Here is a 19,429-nt window from a genome sequence, read left to right as displayed (position 1 = left end):
TATACCACTTGCTGCACCTGAATGCTTACTTTCATCCACTGGTGCAGTCTTGCTGTGTCTCTCCCTTTCCTAGTTTCTCACCGTCCAAATAATATCTTCCTGCTTTTGCCACCAAAGTGATAACCTCACATTTATCTGCATTATGCTGTATCTGCCCACCCAATTAACCTGTCCAAATCACCCTGGAGCCTCTCTGCATCTCTACATGGGGGTCTGTATAAAACTCCCACCAGCAATGTCTGCTCCTTGGTATTTCTTACCTCTGCACATACAGATTCCACACCAGCTGAGCTCATATCCTTCCTCACCATTGTGAGGCACGCCTGACCCCAGCACCAGGGAGGCAACATACTATCCTGGAGTCACATTTGCTGTCACAGATGCGTCTACCTCTTCTGCTTATGTCTGAACCCGCATATCACTGTTGCCCTGCCACTCTCTTCCCCTCCTGCCCAGCAGAGCCACCCTTGGAGTCAGGAACTTGTCCGGGGGGGGGGGGGGGGGGGGGGGGTGTTTCTTGCACTACTTGCCTTCCTTCACTCTGCCTGGTGGTCACCCATTCCCTTCCTGCCTCAAACCACATCACAAAATGTGTTATCCATGTTCACCTCAGCATCATGGATGTTCCACAGTGAATCCATCCACAGCTCCGACTCTCATGTGGTTAGACAGTAGTTACTACACACATGGTCACCAGGAGTTCCCACACTACACAGGAGGAGCATTTCACATCTGAACTGCTCTGCTGTGAATTAACCTTCAATTAAGCACCTTAGGTAACTCCTTTAATTACAGAATACTGATCATTCCAAGAACCTTATTCCACTCCATACCTTTCCTTTGTCTAATAAATTAGAGCAGAAAATAGTAAAAAAATAAGTAAATACATCAGTTAGCCTTTAAGGTACAGGTGTGCACTGATCCTCTGGAAAACCCAGGAGTTCTCTGGGTTGATGTACAAGATCTGGTCCTGTCATTGGAATGCCTTTCATTAATAAGCATTAACTGTATAGTTTACGTAGTACACCCATGGTTTCAGTTTAATCACCGGTATTGGCAATCAGTAATCAGATTTTGATTCATCCCTCACCCAAGTTTAGTGAAAGTGTGGAAGGAAATCAGTGGTTATAAATAAAGACGAGCGGCTCTTCGATGATCTTGACTAAATGCAATGGAATAGAAATGGGCTCACCTGCATACAGTTGGTAAACATGACACACACTGACATAAGTTTTGAAAAGATCTTCAGCAGCACTGTATTAGTTAACATGCAGTCCTTCATACAGTTGTCCAGGAAACTGGTATGATAGTTCAAAACCTCATCAATGTTGGATGCCTAACAAAATACCGAAGAATTACATAAATAATGAAATGTGTACGTTTTCCCCAAATGACTTGTACATAAATTTTAGTTAAATACTAAAGGAGTAGGTGGACTATTGGATTGTCAAGAGTGGCTAAAGTCAGCCATAATTTAAACTTGCAGAATCTGCTGGCTCACATTACAAGAAACTTCACTTGGAGAATCCAAACCATCAACTTCACAAGCTCCTATCTGATTTAACAAAGGTGGTTCACAGGATTTCTTTGAGGAAGTCCTCTATCTCCTGACTGTGGGAATTCAGGTGAATTATTGCTGGAAACTCTGAAGAGACCATATGAACCAGTTTCCAATAAACTTCTGTTTAAATTACAACCAATTAATGGGAGTGTGTCTTCTGGGTGGAGTAAAGAAAGAATCAGATGTCAGGATTAATACTGGGCATTGGATGCGCGTGAATAATCAGCACCAAAGTTCAGGCACTGGCAGGAGAAAACAATTGTTGTTTTGATGAAAACTTCCCGATTGCCATCAAGTTGCTTGAGTAATGCTACACAGTGCAAATGCCTGCAATACAGTGGGGCAGGAAAGAGGAAGATCAAGAACCACCCTGACGTTGATCCAAAATATCATCTGAAACGTTTCTCTTTCTGCAGAGGATGCCTCAACTGTTGGGTCTTTCCTAGCATGTTCCGTTTTTATCCTGGATTTGAATGATTGCAACTTCCCAAATTTACATGCAAACTAGCATCAAGTCACTCATCTAATCAGAATTCATCAGAAGCACAGGAGGTAGCACTTAGCTCATCAAGTCCATACTGAATTCATGCAGAGCAATGCAGCCAATCCTGTCCTTTGCTTGATTCCTATGGCCTATACATTTATTTTTAATTTTCAGGTTGTAGATGTCAATAGCAAGAACAATATTTATTGCCTGACACTTTGATAATGTTTTTCTCCACATATCCTGCCACTTTCAAAATTCATGCACATTAATCCCCAGGCCCCTTTGTTCTGGTACCCATGGACACAGACTACCTCACACCCCACCACCCAAAATACATTGCCTCGGTTTTTGTATTAAATTCTGCCACTTGTCTGACAGCGTCCTATTGTAAATAATTGGTATCAAGCTCATTATTTGCCACCCCTTCAACACCACTACCATTACAGAATTTATACATTTTACTCTGTATTCCAATATCCAAGTCAATAGGTAGTGGAGCCAGCACTGAGCCATGGGAAACACCCACCTACTATCTTCCAGTCTGAATAAGCACCCGTTACCACAACTGGCTATCCTCAGTCCCTGTGGCAGGTTTTTAATCTAAGCTCACATTAACCCTCCTATTCCATGCGTCTCAATTTTGCCAACCAGCCTTTTATGCAATAAAGCAATAAATGTTAAAGATGTGAAAGATAATTAAATTGATAATTTAAATAAATTAAATTAATTTTATTTACAGCGTGGTAACAGGCCCTTCTGGGCCAACGAGTCCGCACTGCCCATTTTAAACCCAAATTAACCTACTTGTATGTCTTTGCAATGTGGGAGGAAACCGGAGCACCTGGAAGAAACCCACGCAGATACAGGAGAACGTACAAACTTCTTACAGACAGCGACGGGAATCGAACCCCGATCGCTGGCGCTGTAATAGTGTTGCGCTAACCGCTATGCTACTGTGCCGCCCAACTGGCAATGTATGACTAAACGCAAGATAGCTTCTGGCTTTGTATTATGTTCAACACAAGGACATGAGCATTTCAGAACCTTCACAGGAAGGGGAGCAGCTGCAGTCACACAAACAGCAGACAGAAACCCTCTCGCATTGGTTATAAAATTAGTACAACCAATGTATTTGCAGAAGAGCAGCTGCACCACTGACCACACTTGATACTACATTGCACGTTAGCTCTGGCACCCTTCTGGCTCTTGATGCTACTTTCTGCACATTTACACATGGCTTAATACTTCCTATTTCCAGTTAAGGAAAGTAAGGTTTCAAAATCTTTTTGAAGTACGAACAGCTCAGAACCCAAACTGTCCTGTACTTCTGGGCACCCAAAGCTAATGTAGTTCCCTCAGGCTGTCCCGTACAAATTTGTCTGTTTAGGCACAATGTAATAACCCTGCCATTTTGAAGTCATACTTCTTCCCGGGCAGAAGTTACATAGCTTTAAGTATACACGACTCTAATAAGAAAATTTTAAAAACTGTGGATTGAGTTTGGCTTTTGATTGTTGAGCGAACCTTTCAAGTGTCCCCACAGTATCTTTAACCCAAACTTTTCCATCCTTACCACTGTCCATAGAAACAAGGACACAAGAGGAAGCAGCAGTAGCTATCTCTGAAACGTGCTCCATCATGTAAAATATTAACTGATACCATTTCCCAATTGACCTCCATGTTTCCCGATTCCCTTAGTGTCCAGAAGTCTATTGATCATTGCTTTAAACAGACTCAACAGCCATGCATCCACAGTGAACTCAAAACATTCAGTTTATAACTTGTCCTCCAAATGGCTGACTCTTATCCAGACACTACGTCCCTAATCCTATGCACTCCAGCCCTAGGAAACAACCCCTCAACATCCCTGCCAATCACCCTCAGAATCATGCAAGTCTCAATGAGATCACATCTCATTCTTCAAAACTTTAGTCCCCAATTTCTCTCATCAAGAAATCTATCGAATGAATCTATGCTGCAATCACTAAGTATACCCTTCTTAGATGTGGATAGCAAAACTGCACACAACACAAGCGCTCTGTAACAAGCTGCTTGGGTGAACTTAAAGAAATAGATAAAATGACAAGAGCTCAAATGAACATTAAATGTAGTGGATTTTGATTGTTGTAAAGTGAAAACATTCAAGATAAATCTTTAGTCCAAATACTTCCACATGTATTAACAGAATGCACATTATAGCTGCTATTAATGAGTATAAATAACTATGAAATCTTGTACTTAAATGTCTTAATAACTACCATATTACATGACAAAAATATGACTAGCATACATTTTGATTTAATTATCTGTCTCTGCCGTAATGTCTTCCACATTTGGGTTATGATTTCTTCGTTTTTTTTCCCATTATTGCCAAAAGGTTTACGTGAGGGTAGTCAGTAAGGAAAAAAACCAAAACATTCAGAGTACTCATTAAAGCTAAAACGTTTTCAACAGCAGTTCATTTATATTTGCTAATGTAATTTAGCTCATGATTGTAACTGGACAAAAATGCTGAGATAATCTTTTCCACATTGTCCAAGTAAATGTTGCACAGCATCACGTACAGTAATAAGAGTGCAGGAGACATTAAATCAAGTTGTAATATTTTATATTGGAATAGTTAGAACAAAGTATTAAGCAAGAGGGGCATTTCTGTAAATTGTTATCCAGCTATTTGAAGTTTTTTATTGCTTACCGATTTTAAATTATTTTCCATTATGTGCCAGTTTGGTTCCATAACCTCAAACATCATGTAATATTGAATGTTCTGCACAAAATTCAGCATCCGCTGTCTCAAGGTGAAGGCAGCAGCAAACCTAAAAAGGATAAAGCAATTATAATAGTGAACTTCTGGAATCTGAACTTCTAAAACCCCATAAACAAAACCTGTAGGTTAAGCGCAGGCAGGGGACAGGTTAAGAAGTTCTCATAATTTCCTCAATATAATCTTGCAAGATTTATGTATCTGAAATTAAACTGACTTTAACATTTTCTTCCTTATAATGGCTGTCCAGAATCTAAAACAAGTTTGTACAGAGTTATTCAAATTATATCAATTAAGGGCAGTGAACCTGGCTTCACTGGTAGCATTTCTGCCTGGATCTGGAGCCTATGTCCCAGTAAGCAGCAAGATTTCTTGATCCCTGACATCTGGCAGGAGACCTGCAACTGACAGGAGTCAACTACCCTCCAAAAATATATTTGCTCTCCTGACAGGAGTTTGGCCAGGTTAATGTCTAAAAAAAAGCGTTGCTGTTTTGGAATGAGATATTAAGGATGTCCACTGGTCAGCATGGACAAGTTGGGCCGAATGGCCTGTTCCCTGCTGTACATTTCTATGATTCTAGGATTCCAATTGTGTCGAATTCCAAACAGAATAAGATATTCAAGTTAATGGAGACAAAAGAGATTGCAGATGCTGGAATCGAGAGCATCTGGAATTGTTTGTTGATCCAAGTTAATGCTCTTGTTCATTGGTATCAATTCAGAATACATGTTTTTTTTTAAACAAAAGCACACAATGTAAGCCCAGTTATCAAAGGTTTAAAAGCTTTAAGAAACATTTTGCACATTAAGTTTGACATTCCTTCGAACTCTGAATAACTGGGAGCAGTTCAGATTGAGAACGTATTTCCGCATTCTGACCAACTTAAACATGGTTAGTATTAAAAGCAATGGCAGTCTTCAACATTTCAAACCAATTTACAACTTACATCTATAGATATTAAAGGTATTCACCTGATGTGGAAATTATTTCAAATGATCGTGTGAACCCAAGGAAAATTCCACTGTATGTACCCTGTGCCATATGAATTTAGAGCTATACCTTACATTTAGCACAGATAACACTGAAGTTCATTAAATATTTTGGGTGGATAAAAACTGCTTCTCAATTTACAATCCACATAAGCATTGATATTTTCATGCAGGTACTGCATTTTTAATGTTGGTTTCAATCAGCTACACAATATTCAAAATATTATTCAGTTCATGTAATTTTGAAACAAAATACTGAACTTCTCCTCACATGGCATCTACACATTGATCTCTATAATCTCACCCACTCTTAACTAGTCAAAACACTTATTTTGCAGGCTACAGGTACATTCACTTTAAAGTTTTGCCACAACAAAGTGACTACTCAGCCTATTGAGCCAGTAGCTTAATATTGTGCATTTTACATAAAATGGGAAGTCCACTGAATTCAAATGATGCTCAGCTCACTTAAGGAATACTTCTTATCTATAATGTTCAACTGACAGAAAACAGACTCTACAGCAAATTCAAAATGATCTGAACTGGCAAACCCAGAGACAGGTTCATAATTCTTGAAGATACACTGTACCAAACAGTGCTATAAATGCGATGAATGTTGAGAATGCACGATAGACTTCTTAAATGCAATGAAAATATTGTCTCAAATAATCATCCTTACCATTTAGCAGAGTGTAATGAATACTGTTTTGCAACTTTATTACTGATCCACACGTTGCACAGCTGCCGATCCACATGTTTACAGTAAAACATATGTCTGAAGAGCATTTGATACCTGGTCAATGCTTTCCTATTGGAAAAAAAAATGAATAGTGAGCTCACAGAAATGCAACTCTAGAACTTGAAATAAGATCTTTATTGGCAACATGCATTGCAATTACATAATGCCTCCTTTGCGTAGGTTTACAGTGTGCCTATTGCATTGCATTACAAATATATAATTTCTCTTTGCAGTAGTTTGCATTCCAAACAAAACACACAGCCCATCAGAATCAAGTGTAAAAAAGGTTTAGTTATTTTTATTCATTCTGTCTAGTATTTGCCACACTTAGCATTTTAACCTGAGATGGAGGAAATAATTTGGGGTGTTAATAGGTCATAATAACTCTTCAACATTTATTGTGATGGAATCTGAATTTGAAGTTAAAAATTTAAGTTTTTAAAACTACTTGAAATTTTATATTTATAGCTGCTTTACCATTTTAAAATTACACTTGATTTCTTCATTTCTTGAACATATAAACTACATTTGATGCAAACCACTATTCCACCACCCAATGAAATAAGAAATGGGAGTTTGGAAGTTCTCCTTTTGAGAGATCCATTGATACCATACCTACATTGTTTTATTCAGCTGCTTGATTAAAGCAGCAGCAGAGCAATAACAAAGTCAACAGTGAACATACATACATTGATGAGAGAAGATCTGAAGGCATGTGCTCAACTGGATTCAAAGAATGAGTGAGCTGTCATGTACTTACAGCACATAATGCCATGCCACATTCTTCTTCATTAGTTTGTCCTTCACAAGTCACTGAAGCCCAATGTACAAAACAACTTTGACAGGAGGAAACTTACAACACACAAGGCCAGATTGGAGCAGAGAACTTGTTAACAGTTATGTTTCATGAAAGTAGATTCATCATTTTGATTTGATAGCTTAAATACTTTCCAAACATTCATTCAGTCATGGAGAGAACATCTAATATTCTCTGGTTCTGACCAGAAATGAATGAAAAATACATTGTGTCCATAACTATTATAGCACTTTAAAATAACTGAATATTTCAAGTACTTTAAGGAAAGGCACCACACATGCATTCCCTCTTTCTAATCAATTTTCCAATCACTGCTGTGATTGTCCACTTTTAGTACCGCTGTAGATTCAACATTGATATTGTTAAGGCAGTCAAAGCATTTTTAAATAAAAAAATCTAAATTCCTATAAAAATAAAAATCTGTGAAATGCATTGTACACAAGTTTTATTAAATAAGAGATTCAGTTCCAGGTGAGCATTTACTGCCAAGTTTCCCAGGTAGATTTTATATTTCTACTGAGTATCTGCCAAGTGAATTTCCTGCCAGACAGCAGATTACTGGCATATGAGTTCCTGTGAGCCGGGTGACAGATCCTGCCTATAAATCAGTCAGAAAGCTGAAATGTTACAGTGTAATGGGCTGTGGTCAAAAGAAAATCCTGGCAACAGTCTGTGAATCTTTTCCACTGATGTCATAGTTGTTCAAAAACAGTGATTAAGATGTTAATAAAAATCTAAATACCACTGCCATGAGAACTTTCTGACTAGCCTCTATGTTACTTCATGATCAGAATTCTTTAAATCTGCTAACCAAATATAAATATCTCCATTTCCTTAAAAAAAACTCAAACTGCTGCTCAGATAAGACTAAATAGTCAGAAGCACTATCCTTTTAAATATTAAATCAATTAACTTTACAGATAGCATCCACCTGCCTTCCCATGGGCTGACATTAGGAACAAACTTATATTTTATTTCTTCCACAATCAATGGAAGACTCCAAAATCAAAGGATTAAGGTTGTAAACCTTCAGAAAGGAATGGATTGGACAGTTTCCTTGTGGTTTGTACTGTGGGGTTTCTTAACCATAAGGAGCTGCTTCAGAACTCTGCTTACACATGAAGGTCCCACAATCTATCCAAAAAGAATCTCTTAGGTTGTAGATTCTTTAAGTGGATTTTCCAAAACTACGTGAAGTCAATTATTCCTTGATTTGTATAGTACACATCTAATATTAAAGTTTAAAATAAGAACTATTCTGTTTGGTCATATTCATTTGTGTAAATCTGGTTCAGCTGATGAAATTTCTATCACTAAACAGACAAAAAATGTAATAGAAATTCCATTTATGTTTCAGTGAGTGGTTACTGCAATCAGGACTAAATATCCAAAGTTGAATGGATTACCTACAGTCAAAGAGAACAAAGGAGTTTGCAGAACAAACATTTTGATCGATGGAATTTAAAGTCTGTTTGCACAAATGTGAAAATGATGCTTGCAACCTCTACACAATTAAGCAAAGCAAGATAACTAAAGGAGGACTGAAACTTATGTCCAACACGTTCCTTTCCAAAACGTTGGATCTATCCTAAGCCCCTATACTTGTAAGGGTGACATCCAGTTTTGTCTTCAAACTGAAACTTTCTGTAAACTCTAAGCTACTCATGAATATTATATGAAACTTAAAATAACCGTTAACATTGTCTTAACTATTTTGACCAATTTCAGATTTTAAAAACGTTATTAGATTTCAATTTCGTCTTCCATTTAGGCATACTGCTTCCCAGCAGTAAATAATAAGAAAGAAACTAGAGTTTCTCATCAGATCATCAAGATGCACCAAGTTTATAACCAGTAGATTTCCTGGGAGGTGCAATGAACTGTTGTGTGTGATCTGTGTACAGAGCCATATCACAAAAACTAAGTTAATTGTCAGCTAGTCATTTGGTTTTTGTGGTGGTTATTGAGGAGGAAATATTAGCCAGTATACCAGAAAAATTCTAAACTTTCATTTCGACTGTTCTACGGGATCTTTTGTCCTATTGACTAAGCAGATGGGGATGATGTTTAATTCTGCATCGGAATTAATTGTGCAGCATTTTCTTAGATTTGCAGGAGTTATCAGTCTAGATTTTACTCAAGTCTATAGTCTGTCTTGAACCTTTAACTTTAGAGTCACGGCAAGCACACTGGTAAGACCATCCTGACTTGGAAATGTATCGCTGTTCATTCATTGTCATTGCGTCTAAATTCTTGAACTCAACACCAGTCTTGGAGTGCCTTCACCAGAGGGACTGCAGCAGTTCAAGGGATGGGCTCACCACCAGTTTCTAAAGGGTAATTAATCGGGCAAGAAATACTGACATTGCCAGTGACACTTGCATGTGATAAATAAAAGTGTGTCAAACAGACACTGTTCACTAACTGGCAAGTAGCATTTCTTTGCTGAAGCTGCAGTGAAATTCAGGAAATCAAGTTGTGTTCTAATTAAACACCAATGTTTCCAACAACACCAGAAATCCACAAACAGGCACTGTTCGTGGCTTAGCCAAAAGAATTAGCTAAACAGCAAGACTTTGGTGATAGGTTTGCACATTGCAGTGTAGTTAGGCAAAGCCACTCACCTGTTTATGATCAACGACAGTGGCCATTTCACAACATAATCAAAGGAGAAAGCTTCCAGGCCACTGAGAGCAATCTCAGTCGGATCTGCATTGATGATGGCCTTTTCCTGTTTGGTTTCAATAGCAAGTACCCGCAGGAGTTGAGTGATGAGGTCATGCGGCATAAGATTAATCTGAAGAATAAAGTCATAAGTTTCATTTACCAGATCCAAACTGGCATCATTAACTCAAGACCAATAGTGAATCATTTAGGATTTTGAATAATACAACTACATACTAACGTAAAATGTGAACACAGTTTCAACACATGCAAGACAACTGAATGATCAAATACTTGGCAATGCTGCACATGCATAATAAATCTCATATGTAGGCAGACATACGAGTGGGAGTGGGATAGAGAATTCAAGTGGTAGGCAGTAGGGAGCCCAGTGTCACTCCTGCAGACTGGGCCTAGGTGTTCTACAAAGTGATCACCCAAACTGCATTTGATTCCTGTTCAAATTGTTTACAAAATTAAATGGTAGCTCCACGTGAAACCCAACTTTCAGTAATTACAGTCAGTTAAAAAAAATATTCAGCAAATCATGTTTTCTCCCCTAGGTACAGCAACAATTTCAAGCTGGCAAATTTCAATGGATTCCCTACACTAACAGTACTATCCAATCTTCACAGCTACTAGTGCATAACCTTGATATGTTTAATTTGACACGGACTTGAGTCAGAAACACAAATTAACCACTCCAATCCCATGAGTGGCTTGCACAATGACACTCTAGGTTTCTTGTTGGAGACTGAGCCAGACGCAAAGCATTTTTACAGACGTCAATGAACAATGTAATTGTAACTAACTCATTTTCATAGTCATACACTATCAACCAATGAGTGCCTTTGGAAAACACGCGAGTTCCAGCACTAAAATGTTATGCTTTAGTTTCGTGTTGGGTGGGTGGAGATGGGGCATTAACCAGGTTACAGGCAGGTTAAGAAAAGGCTTGGCGTACAATTCCTTGCTAACACAGATTTTAGTTCCAATATATGGGCTTCTGAGCTACAAAGCAGTTGTGACTGCTATCCCCATTCCATTGGAGATCTTCCTCTGTGAGCAGTCACTAATATTTTTGTAAAGAAACTGTACTATCCTGTTCATCTATAGAATATAATTATGGCAGTTTTCTGAAGTCAAGACAATTGAACATTTTCCTATAACATCTTCAGGAGTTACATTGAACAGTACACCACAGAAACAGACCCTTCAGCCCACAATGTCTGCGCTGACCATGATGCCAATGTAAACCAATCCCATTCGACTGCACATGTGCCATATCCCTCCATTCCCTGCCTGTTCATGGCCCTGTCTAAATGCCTCTTAAACGTCACTATCATATCCACTTTCACCACTTTCCCTGGCAGCATGTTCCAGGCACCCACCGCTCTGTGCAAAAACAAAATTCCCTTGCACATCTCCTTTAAAAGTTCAACACCTGTGTTGGGGGGGGGGGGGGGGGGGGCAGTGGAGGGGAGAGAAAGGATTGTTGACATTTTGGATCAAAAACCTGTGAAAGGACTGCCTCTTACCTTCATCCTATGCTAGTATGACCTTTCCACCCTGGGAAAAAGACTGACATTCTCCCCTATCCACACTTCTCAGTTTTATGTACAGGGGCTCCCTGGGTTATGAATGACCTGTGACCGAAACCCAACTTTACACAAATTCTCCTATACATTTTTAGCATCTTTCAAGCTATAATAACAACTATAAAATGTTTCATGGTATTCATTAATGACTGGATACAGTATACATTCCATTATTTTAATTATGGATAGTGTAAGGGTGATGATTAAATGCAAGTATCATAGTGAGTGTTTGCAGAGCGAGGCAATATGGGTTACTATAGAAAACAGATGCTTCTGACTTAGAGAAATTGGCTTATGGACAGTTCTTAGGAACAGAGCACTTGCGTCACCCGGGGACTGCCTGTACTTCTATCAAGTCACTGCTCAGCCTCTGACACTCCAGAGGAAAAAACAATCTGAATTTGTCCAACCTCTCCTTATAGCAAATACACTCCAATCCAGGTAACATTCTACTGAACCTCTTCTGCATCCTCTCAAAAGCCTCCACATCCTTCTTATAGTTTGGCGACCGGAACTGCACACAATACTCAGAGGCCTAACTGAAGTTTTATAAAGGCTGCAACATGACTTTCCAACTTTTTACTTAATGCGATGAAGGCAAGCATGTCATACAGCATCTTTACCATCCTATCTACTTGTGTTGTCATTTTCAGGGAGCTATGGATTTGCACCTGAAGATCCCTCTGTATATCAATGCTCCTCGGTCCTGTCATTTACTGTATACTTTCCTCTTCCGTTTGAGCTCCCAAAATGCAAAATCTCACACTCGGCTGTATTAAACTCCTTTTATCATTTCACTGCCCAAATTCCCAACGATCTATACCGCCATGTCCTTTGACAACATTCCTCACTATCCACAACACCACCAATTTTCATTACCAAGGTTCTGTCAGTCCTGTTCTGATATACCTTCAAATCATCTTTAAAAGGGTCAGTATTGGCTGTGCTCATTCGCAGTGCTAGCTCCAGAAGAGCTTCCAATCTGGTGGTAATGATGTCATCCACTGACTTCTTCAGCTCTTCTTCTGTAAGGTCCATAAAATGGACAAAGAAATCTCCCTGATCCATCAGGAAGTAATGTTTTATTGACCTGGAGAAATAATCATCAACACAGCAAACATTTTATTGAAGAACCATATGCCGGTTTTATAGTACAGAACAGGATAATTAACAACCATAAAGTTTGTCTAAGGATGACTTAAAATACACATGGAAACAATTTAACCAGCCTTATTTTGTTAGCACACAACAAGTAATGAAATACAGCTTTTGACAATATGCATTCCAATTAACTTGCATTAAAAAATCTTAGGCAATAATATTTTGTCTCAACCAGACAACAGTTTACAATTAAAAGATGTTCCAAACAGATTACACATGATAACAGAATGGGCAATAACAATCACACTGCTAAATTCAGTTGTGACAGAGTACCTGTCTGCCCAAATGAAGTCACGCAAACAAATTTCTTCTCTCAAATCTAGACTAATACTACAGAAACATGTTTAAAACTTGGTGCTTTTAAATGTTGTATTAATTGTGTGTGTGTGTATATATATCAACAGACAGTAAATTAACCTTACCTGAGCTCCCCCAAAGATTTGCCCTTTAATTTGTGCACAAAATACAGTGAAGATTTGACTTAATGCATTGTCTTCCCTTCCTAGAACTCTAATAAAACCCTACTACAATATGCTGTACTTACAACAGTATTATTCCATTGAGGAAATGGTTTCTTTCAAAACAGTTTTCAGACCACCACATTAAATCTTTAGAGGGGAGGAGGGGGTTAACGTTACTTTATTCTAACTGTTTGCACCACTACAATGATGGATTTCACCAATCCTAACATTTTGTCACAACTAAAGACTCAGTAACAAATACATTTGTAATCAGCAAGGGTTATGGAGAAAAGGGCATGAAGATGAACTTGAGAGATATTGAATCAGCAGAGCAAGCTCAAGGGGTTGAATGGTCTACTTCTGTTTGTACTACTTATGGTCTTAAACCACAGTTGACAAAGAGCCTGCCCTGCTAACCACACTTCAGATTAGGAGAACAAGCTTTTATCAGTGGAGGATTTCCAATGCTAAAAAAGCTTCAATGGCACATCAATATTATTCTTTGCATTGTTATTAAAACACATACTGTAACTTGCATTTGGTACATTCAACTAACAGTTAAGGATTGCTAAGATTGACAAAGGCTGTCAGCAATAGTGGACAAAAAAATCATTTTTTTTTAATGTCATTAAAGGATTTCACTAAAATAGTCAACTTTTGCGCAAGTGGAAAAAAAATTGCAGAATTTCCTACTTACTTATGACTAAAGTTTCAAGGGGATTACTTGTTGGTATTAATACCTTTTATTTTGAAAAAGAACTCTTTACACTGATAATAAATTAGCACACATGGATTATGGTAACAAAAAGCATCAACTACATACTGGATGCAAGTCCCAGGGATTTGGAAAGTAGTGATGACAAAAAGCTTTCCTGAAAGTCATTTCATCACAGTAGGATTAACATTCACATGGATGCTTCCGGCTTTCCAATGTTTGATGGAGAGCTAATTATAAATCTGAAAATTAAAGTTGGTTTAAAAACTTAAATTCAATTAATTGTGACGTGGAACTAAATACACGACAGCAAGGTTTACTTCTATTGCAACAGTTTGACCTAGATTTTGGAAAAGTTCTCATTTTACCTTGTACATTAAACCAAAGAGCAGACACTTTAAGTGTGCACCTTTGACTTTAGTGAACAACAGACAGTTTTATGCCTAAAGATAGTCTGGTGAAATGTTTCTTTTTCCCCCAGTGAAGGAACTGCAAGATGTGACTACTTATTTGAGTAAATGAATGTTCATAATTTGCAAAACCTTCAATGGGGTTAAATGGAGAGATACTACTGATACAAATAGATTCTAACAGGAAACTCTGAAAAGGTACAAGTAATTCCATTTGCGGAAATAAATGTAATATGATAAATTGCTTGGCATTTCAGAAAATTTTCCCATGGGATTATTGGCTGTGTAATCTACTGGATTGCACACTGTACAAAATAGTACCATTAAAGCAAACAAGGAAATTAAGAGCTATTTTGTAACAACTCAGTTACTGTAGGCAATAAACAGAAGAAAACATTTCCTTTTTCAATAAACCATTTAAGACTTTGTACCTGAGTCGTGCCAGGAGTTCTTTTTCCTTCATTAAGAAGTCTAATAGGACCTTGCTGGCATAGTTGTAGGATTTTTCAATTTGTTCCACATATGCTCGTTCCTTCAGAGTATAGATCACTTCCTTGGCATCAGGACATGTCACATCACGCCCACATTCTCTAACAACATTAAGATATTTTCCTGCATATAAAAAGAACAAAGTTCTTTATCTTCATAGTGATGGTCAAAATAAAGCACTTCCTTTTCTCCTATAGACCAGTGACTACACCCTGGACTATTCTCCAAACTGGGCTGGAAAAATATTAAGTGAGAGAGAAAATGACTAATTAAAACATGATCAGGTCAAATTAAAACAAAAACTATGTAATTCTTGGTCCATGCTTGAAAGAAGGAAAGAAAGGTCAAAGTAACTGAGATTTTCCACTTCGGGGCTCCTCCAACCATCAAAAAAATTGCATATCCTTCATCAGTAATTTTCTATCTGATCAGTTAAGCAAAATGTATTGACTGTGTGCTAACACATACTCTTGCTGAGAGACAGGGAATCTCTTACAAGATGTCCTTGAAGAAAATTACTTAAATTTCAGCAAATTTTCCACGGAAAGACGTGCTATTTGTTGCATTACTGAATTGCAAACATCTTTAATAGTAATATTATTCCTGTTACATCTAATTTAAAGCTCCAACATTTTATGGGCAAGTGTAATTGTTTAATCTTTGTTATAGGAAATTTTAAGGTAAGTTTTCTTTAAAATCTATTAAATGATATATACCTGGAATTACAAAACAAACTCAGTAGAACAAATGTTTGAACAGAGTTTCTGCTTTGGGAGCAATTGGTAATCCAGATGCAAATTCTGCCCACAGTTCCACTACTTTTAAGAATTCCCCCCAAGTTTCAGCTTGAATTCACTTATAAACTGCCAGATGCAAAATCTGCCACTGAACTAGTGCAACTGGAGCGTGTAGTAGAATGCAAATTCTTTTTGAAGAATTGGTTTTAAAAAGTGTAACTTTTTGCAATTCGATGAACAGGGCTGAAAAATCAACTTAATCAAAAAAATAAGCATTTTAATCAGTCTTGTCCACTACCCAAGTAAACATATTTCAAAATCAATGAAGTGATTCTATGCTGGATGATAGTGTATTGCTTATACCTGTACTTGTCATTGTAATCCTCCTGAATTTTCTCCTTTTTAAATTCATGCTCTTCCACCAAGAACTCACTTTCCATTACAAATCTGTCTCTAAAATCCTGCATAGAATAATTTGCTAGTTATATTGACATAGTCATCAAACCAAATTGTTAAGATTCAAAAGATTTGAATGGTGTCAATAAGTCTTTCTTCATGTAGAAAACCTTAACTTTTGGAACCTCCTTGAAGATCTGTAAACAAGTACTATTAGTGGAACTCCTGAGTGATTATTTGGACCTGGAATCAAAGCAAGGTGTTCTGTGAACTAATTGTAGAACCACAATTTGCATTTTAAAACAATTTGTACTTAAAACCCAATGTTATTTTGAACTGCTTTGGCTGATATGTACAAAAACAGTGCAACAGAGCAGAAACTTCTGCTTGTCATTTATAAGTCAATAAACTTGTAAGTCAATACAAATTTTATATGGGATCAATAAAAATGAGCAACAAATAATACAAGTTTGCTGTTGCATTAGTAAGTCTTGTCAGGGCAAGAAAAGCAGGGAAATCTTTTCCTTACTGTAGTGGAAATCATGAAGACTTACATTTACATCACGGATGGATATACTAAAATTTCATTTCCTTGGAGATTCTATCAGCTTTTAATAACACAGGTATGACATAAATCTTCCTTCCTTGTTTACTGAATGTTTTATTAAGTGGAACTAAACTCAAAGATAAAGCTAGACCCTAAGATTTCTTTTCCCAAGTAATATGCTTGCTCAGTTCTTCAGACAAAACATGGAACTATTTAGTCCTTCTGGTCACCATGTTGGTTCGTCCTTGCTAAGAATTAATGACTAAAGCAACATTTAAGTAATATTAAACTTCTGTTGTATAAACTCCCACCCAGAAAATCTTCCTCTGAAGCAAGATCATATGGAAGCTCTTTATACCAAGACCTTTAGTTTTCAGTTCTCCATTCACAGGGTGGGTTTATTCATTCTCACAACTCCCCTCCCCACACACGCCTACTTCATTTTATTACATTTTTGCTCAGTAGAACTTAATTAAGCTCCTCTGCTGTGCTTTGTAGCCGTACATAAAAGGACATTTGATGAGTGCAAGTATCCTCAGGCAAATTTATCCTGAATGTAGCAAATTAACATTCAGGACACAATCATGACGAAACCACAACAAACTTGTCTGACAGCAGTTAAATGGATATACTTTTATTGCAGTGTTTCTGTTTGAACTAAGAAGTATTTTAATACTAAAGACAAATTAATTCACTTCAACAATAAAGGAAGACTTATATTTAGAGTGGTGAAGCAACACAAAAGACACAGAAATAATGAAGAGTCAAAAAGCATTATGTTACCTGTACTAAGTATTTTATCAGCCAACTTCTGCAGAAACGAAGGGATTCGGTGCTGGATGATTGTGTACCTCTGATCCCAGTACTTATCATTGTAATCCTCCTGAATCTTCTCTTTTTTAAGTTCATGCTCCTCTACCATGAACTCGCTGCCCATTACAAAGATCAATTTGTTTAATTTTATGATGCAAAATACAGTTAGTTCAACAAATTAAAATACTACAAGCAAAACAGGTCGATTTATTTTTCTACAGACAGCATCATCTTCCCCACTAATGATAGAAACTACCTGCATTTTATGAACAGTCTTACCCATTGGTTCCCTGCTAAAAAAAAATCTCCCTATTCTTCTAATCACATAACTAAGGATTCTTGGTCAATTCAAAGATTGAAGTTGGAGAAGAACGATTTCTTGAACTGCAGAACAGAGTTAATGCAAGACTGAGTAAAGATGGGGAAGAATAAAGGTGTCAGTACTCAACTGCTCAAATAGCATTGATGTATTTACTAGAATGCTCTGGGAATGGGCATTTTAGTGCTAAAGTTAGACTAGAGAAACTGGGATTAATATTCTTGGAGTAAAGAGTGTTGCAAGAAGATTTGCTAGAGATATACAAGATCACAACAAGTCTTGGCAGATCAAATCGAGGGAAGCCGTTCCCATTAGCAGACAGTTCAAGTAACTGGGATCAAGATCTTGCACAAAAGATTCAAGGGGATACGAGGAAAGGCTGCAATGCAGTGATGGAAACAGAGTCAATCAGTACTTTCTAAAGGGAATTGGATAGAGGCTGGGTGGGGGAAGACTTTTGCTGCACAAAAGGAAGGGCAGAGAATGGGACTGAATAGATTGCTCTACAAGGAGCCAGCATGGATTTGATGACCAAGATGCCACCCTTTAGTACTGCAGCTCTGGAGGGACTGAGGATTTCCAATAATAATCTTATACCTGTAAGGATCTTGTATAATTCCCCTGTAGATCCACTTTTCTAAAATTTCAAAGTAAGGAACACTTGCTGCTTTAGTTAGGTAGAGACACAATTCCTGTGCCTGATTGTCTCCTGTGTAGTTAAAGGTTCTGTCATGGAGCACACTTAGTGTTGATCCTCCCATACATTCTCCTTTCTCCACAGAGGTAGCTGGTACAGAACACAAGATAGATAACAATCAGTTTCTATTTGGATTTTGCAGAAAATACTTACTGCAGTTACCAGCAAATAAAAATTCCCGTTGACCATGGATACTAAGCGGAAAGCTACTAAATGCTTCTATATTTCAAAGAAGGATTATTCTCCCAAGCATTCTGCAAAAATTCTTTCCAATGATGAATGTTTTAATTGGCATGAACAATTGCTACTTGTATTTGCTGCTTTGTTGAAAAAAAGTGGCCTATCATGCATAGGTAAACTATGTCCTTTGTTTCATTTCAAAACTTCTGAAGCTTGCCTTTACATGGCAATTACAAATAAACAAAGTATTTTTAAAAAAATACATGTATAACATAAAATAATACCTATTGATGCCAGAATTTCCATTGTTCTAATGGTTGGTTGAACATAAAACCAAAGTTTCTGCAATGATAGCAGTCCTTGTCTCTGCAAGTGTTCCAGTTGTGTTACAAGGATCATGTACTCCTTCACAAGTGTCCGCATTGCTGCAGCTAAAGCATGGTTTACCTGACCATGTTCAAATGATGACTTATCTTCAATGAACCTGCAACAACATTCAAAACAGAATTTTCAAAGCTGGAAACCAAACATTTGTGCTCACTCTATCTTTTTTAAAATCATGAGCTCACTGTCCATTTTACCGCATTCCCTTGGTCAGGCTAGAGTACGAGGGGGATAGAGAGAGGGAGCAATAATGGATATCCTCTTGGGAAATGAGGCTGGCCAAGTGGCTGACGTGTCAGTTACAGAGCACTTTGGAATAGGCAACCTTAATTCTATTAGTTTTAAAATAGTTATGGAAAAAGATGATTGGTCCACAAGTTAAAGTCCTAAATTGGTGCAGGGCTAATTTTGATGGCATTAGATAGGAGCTTGTAAAGGTTGATTGGGAGAGGCTTTTGCTGGTAAAGGGATACCTGGTGAGTGGGAGGCTTTTAAAGG

At 37.6% G+C, this 19,429-nt stretch overlaps 1 protein-coding gene across 2 annotated transcripts in view; it reads right to left on the bottom strand.

Annotated features, from left to right (window-relative positions):
• The window catches only part of tubgcp2 (tubulin, gamma complex associated protein 2), a 44,550-nt gene that overhangs the window by 9,765 nt on the left and 15,356 nt on the right, over positions 1 to 19,429 (bottom strand). For both annotated transcript variants that reach the window (XM_052041621.1, XM_052041620.1), the window contains exons 7-15: positions 18,832 to 19,031; positions 18,268 to 18,457; positions 17,322 to 17,467; positions 14,801 to 14,981; positions 12,532 to 12,712; positions 9,985 to 10,157; positions 6,484 to 6,612; positions 4,744 to 4,864; positions 1,193 to 1,336 (exon numbers count right to left, since the gene is read on the bottom strand). In XM_052041621.1, the coding sequence (XP_051897581.1) occupies positions 1,193 to 1,336; positions 4,744 to 4,864; positions 6,484 to 6,612; positions 9,985 to 10,157; positions 12,532 to 12,712; positions 14,801 to 14,981; positions 17,322 to 17,467; positions 18,268 to 18,457; positions 18,832 to 19,031 (1,465 nt within the window). The remainder of the gene's footprint in view (positions 1 to 1,192; positions 1,337 to 4,743; positions 4,865 to 6,483; positions 6,613 to 9,984; positions 10,158 to 12,531; positions 12,713 to 14,800; positions 14,982 to 17,321; positions 17,468 to 18,267; positions 18,458 to 18,831; positions 19,032 to 19,429) is intronic.

The sequence above is a fragment of the Pristis pectinata genome, chromosome 30 (genome assembly GCF_009764475.1).
Source record: "Pristis pectinata isolate sPriPec2 chromosome 30, sPriPec2.1.pri, whole genome shotgun sequence".
NCBI classification, from domain to species: Eukaryota; Metazoa; Chordata; class Chondrichthyes; order Rhinopristiformes; family Pristidae; genus Pristis; species Pristis pectinata.
This window is presented reverse-complemented; position numbering and strand designations above follow the sequence as displayed.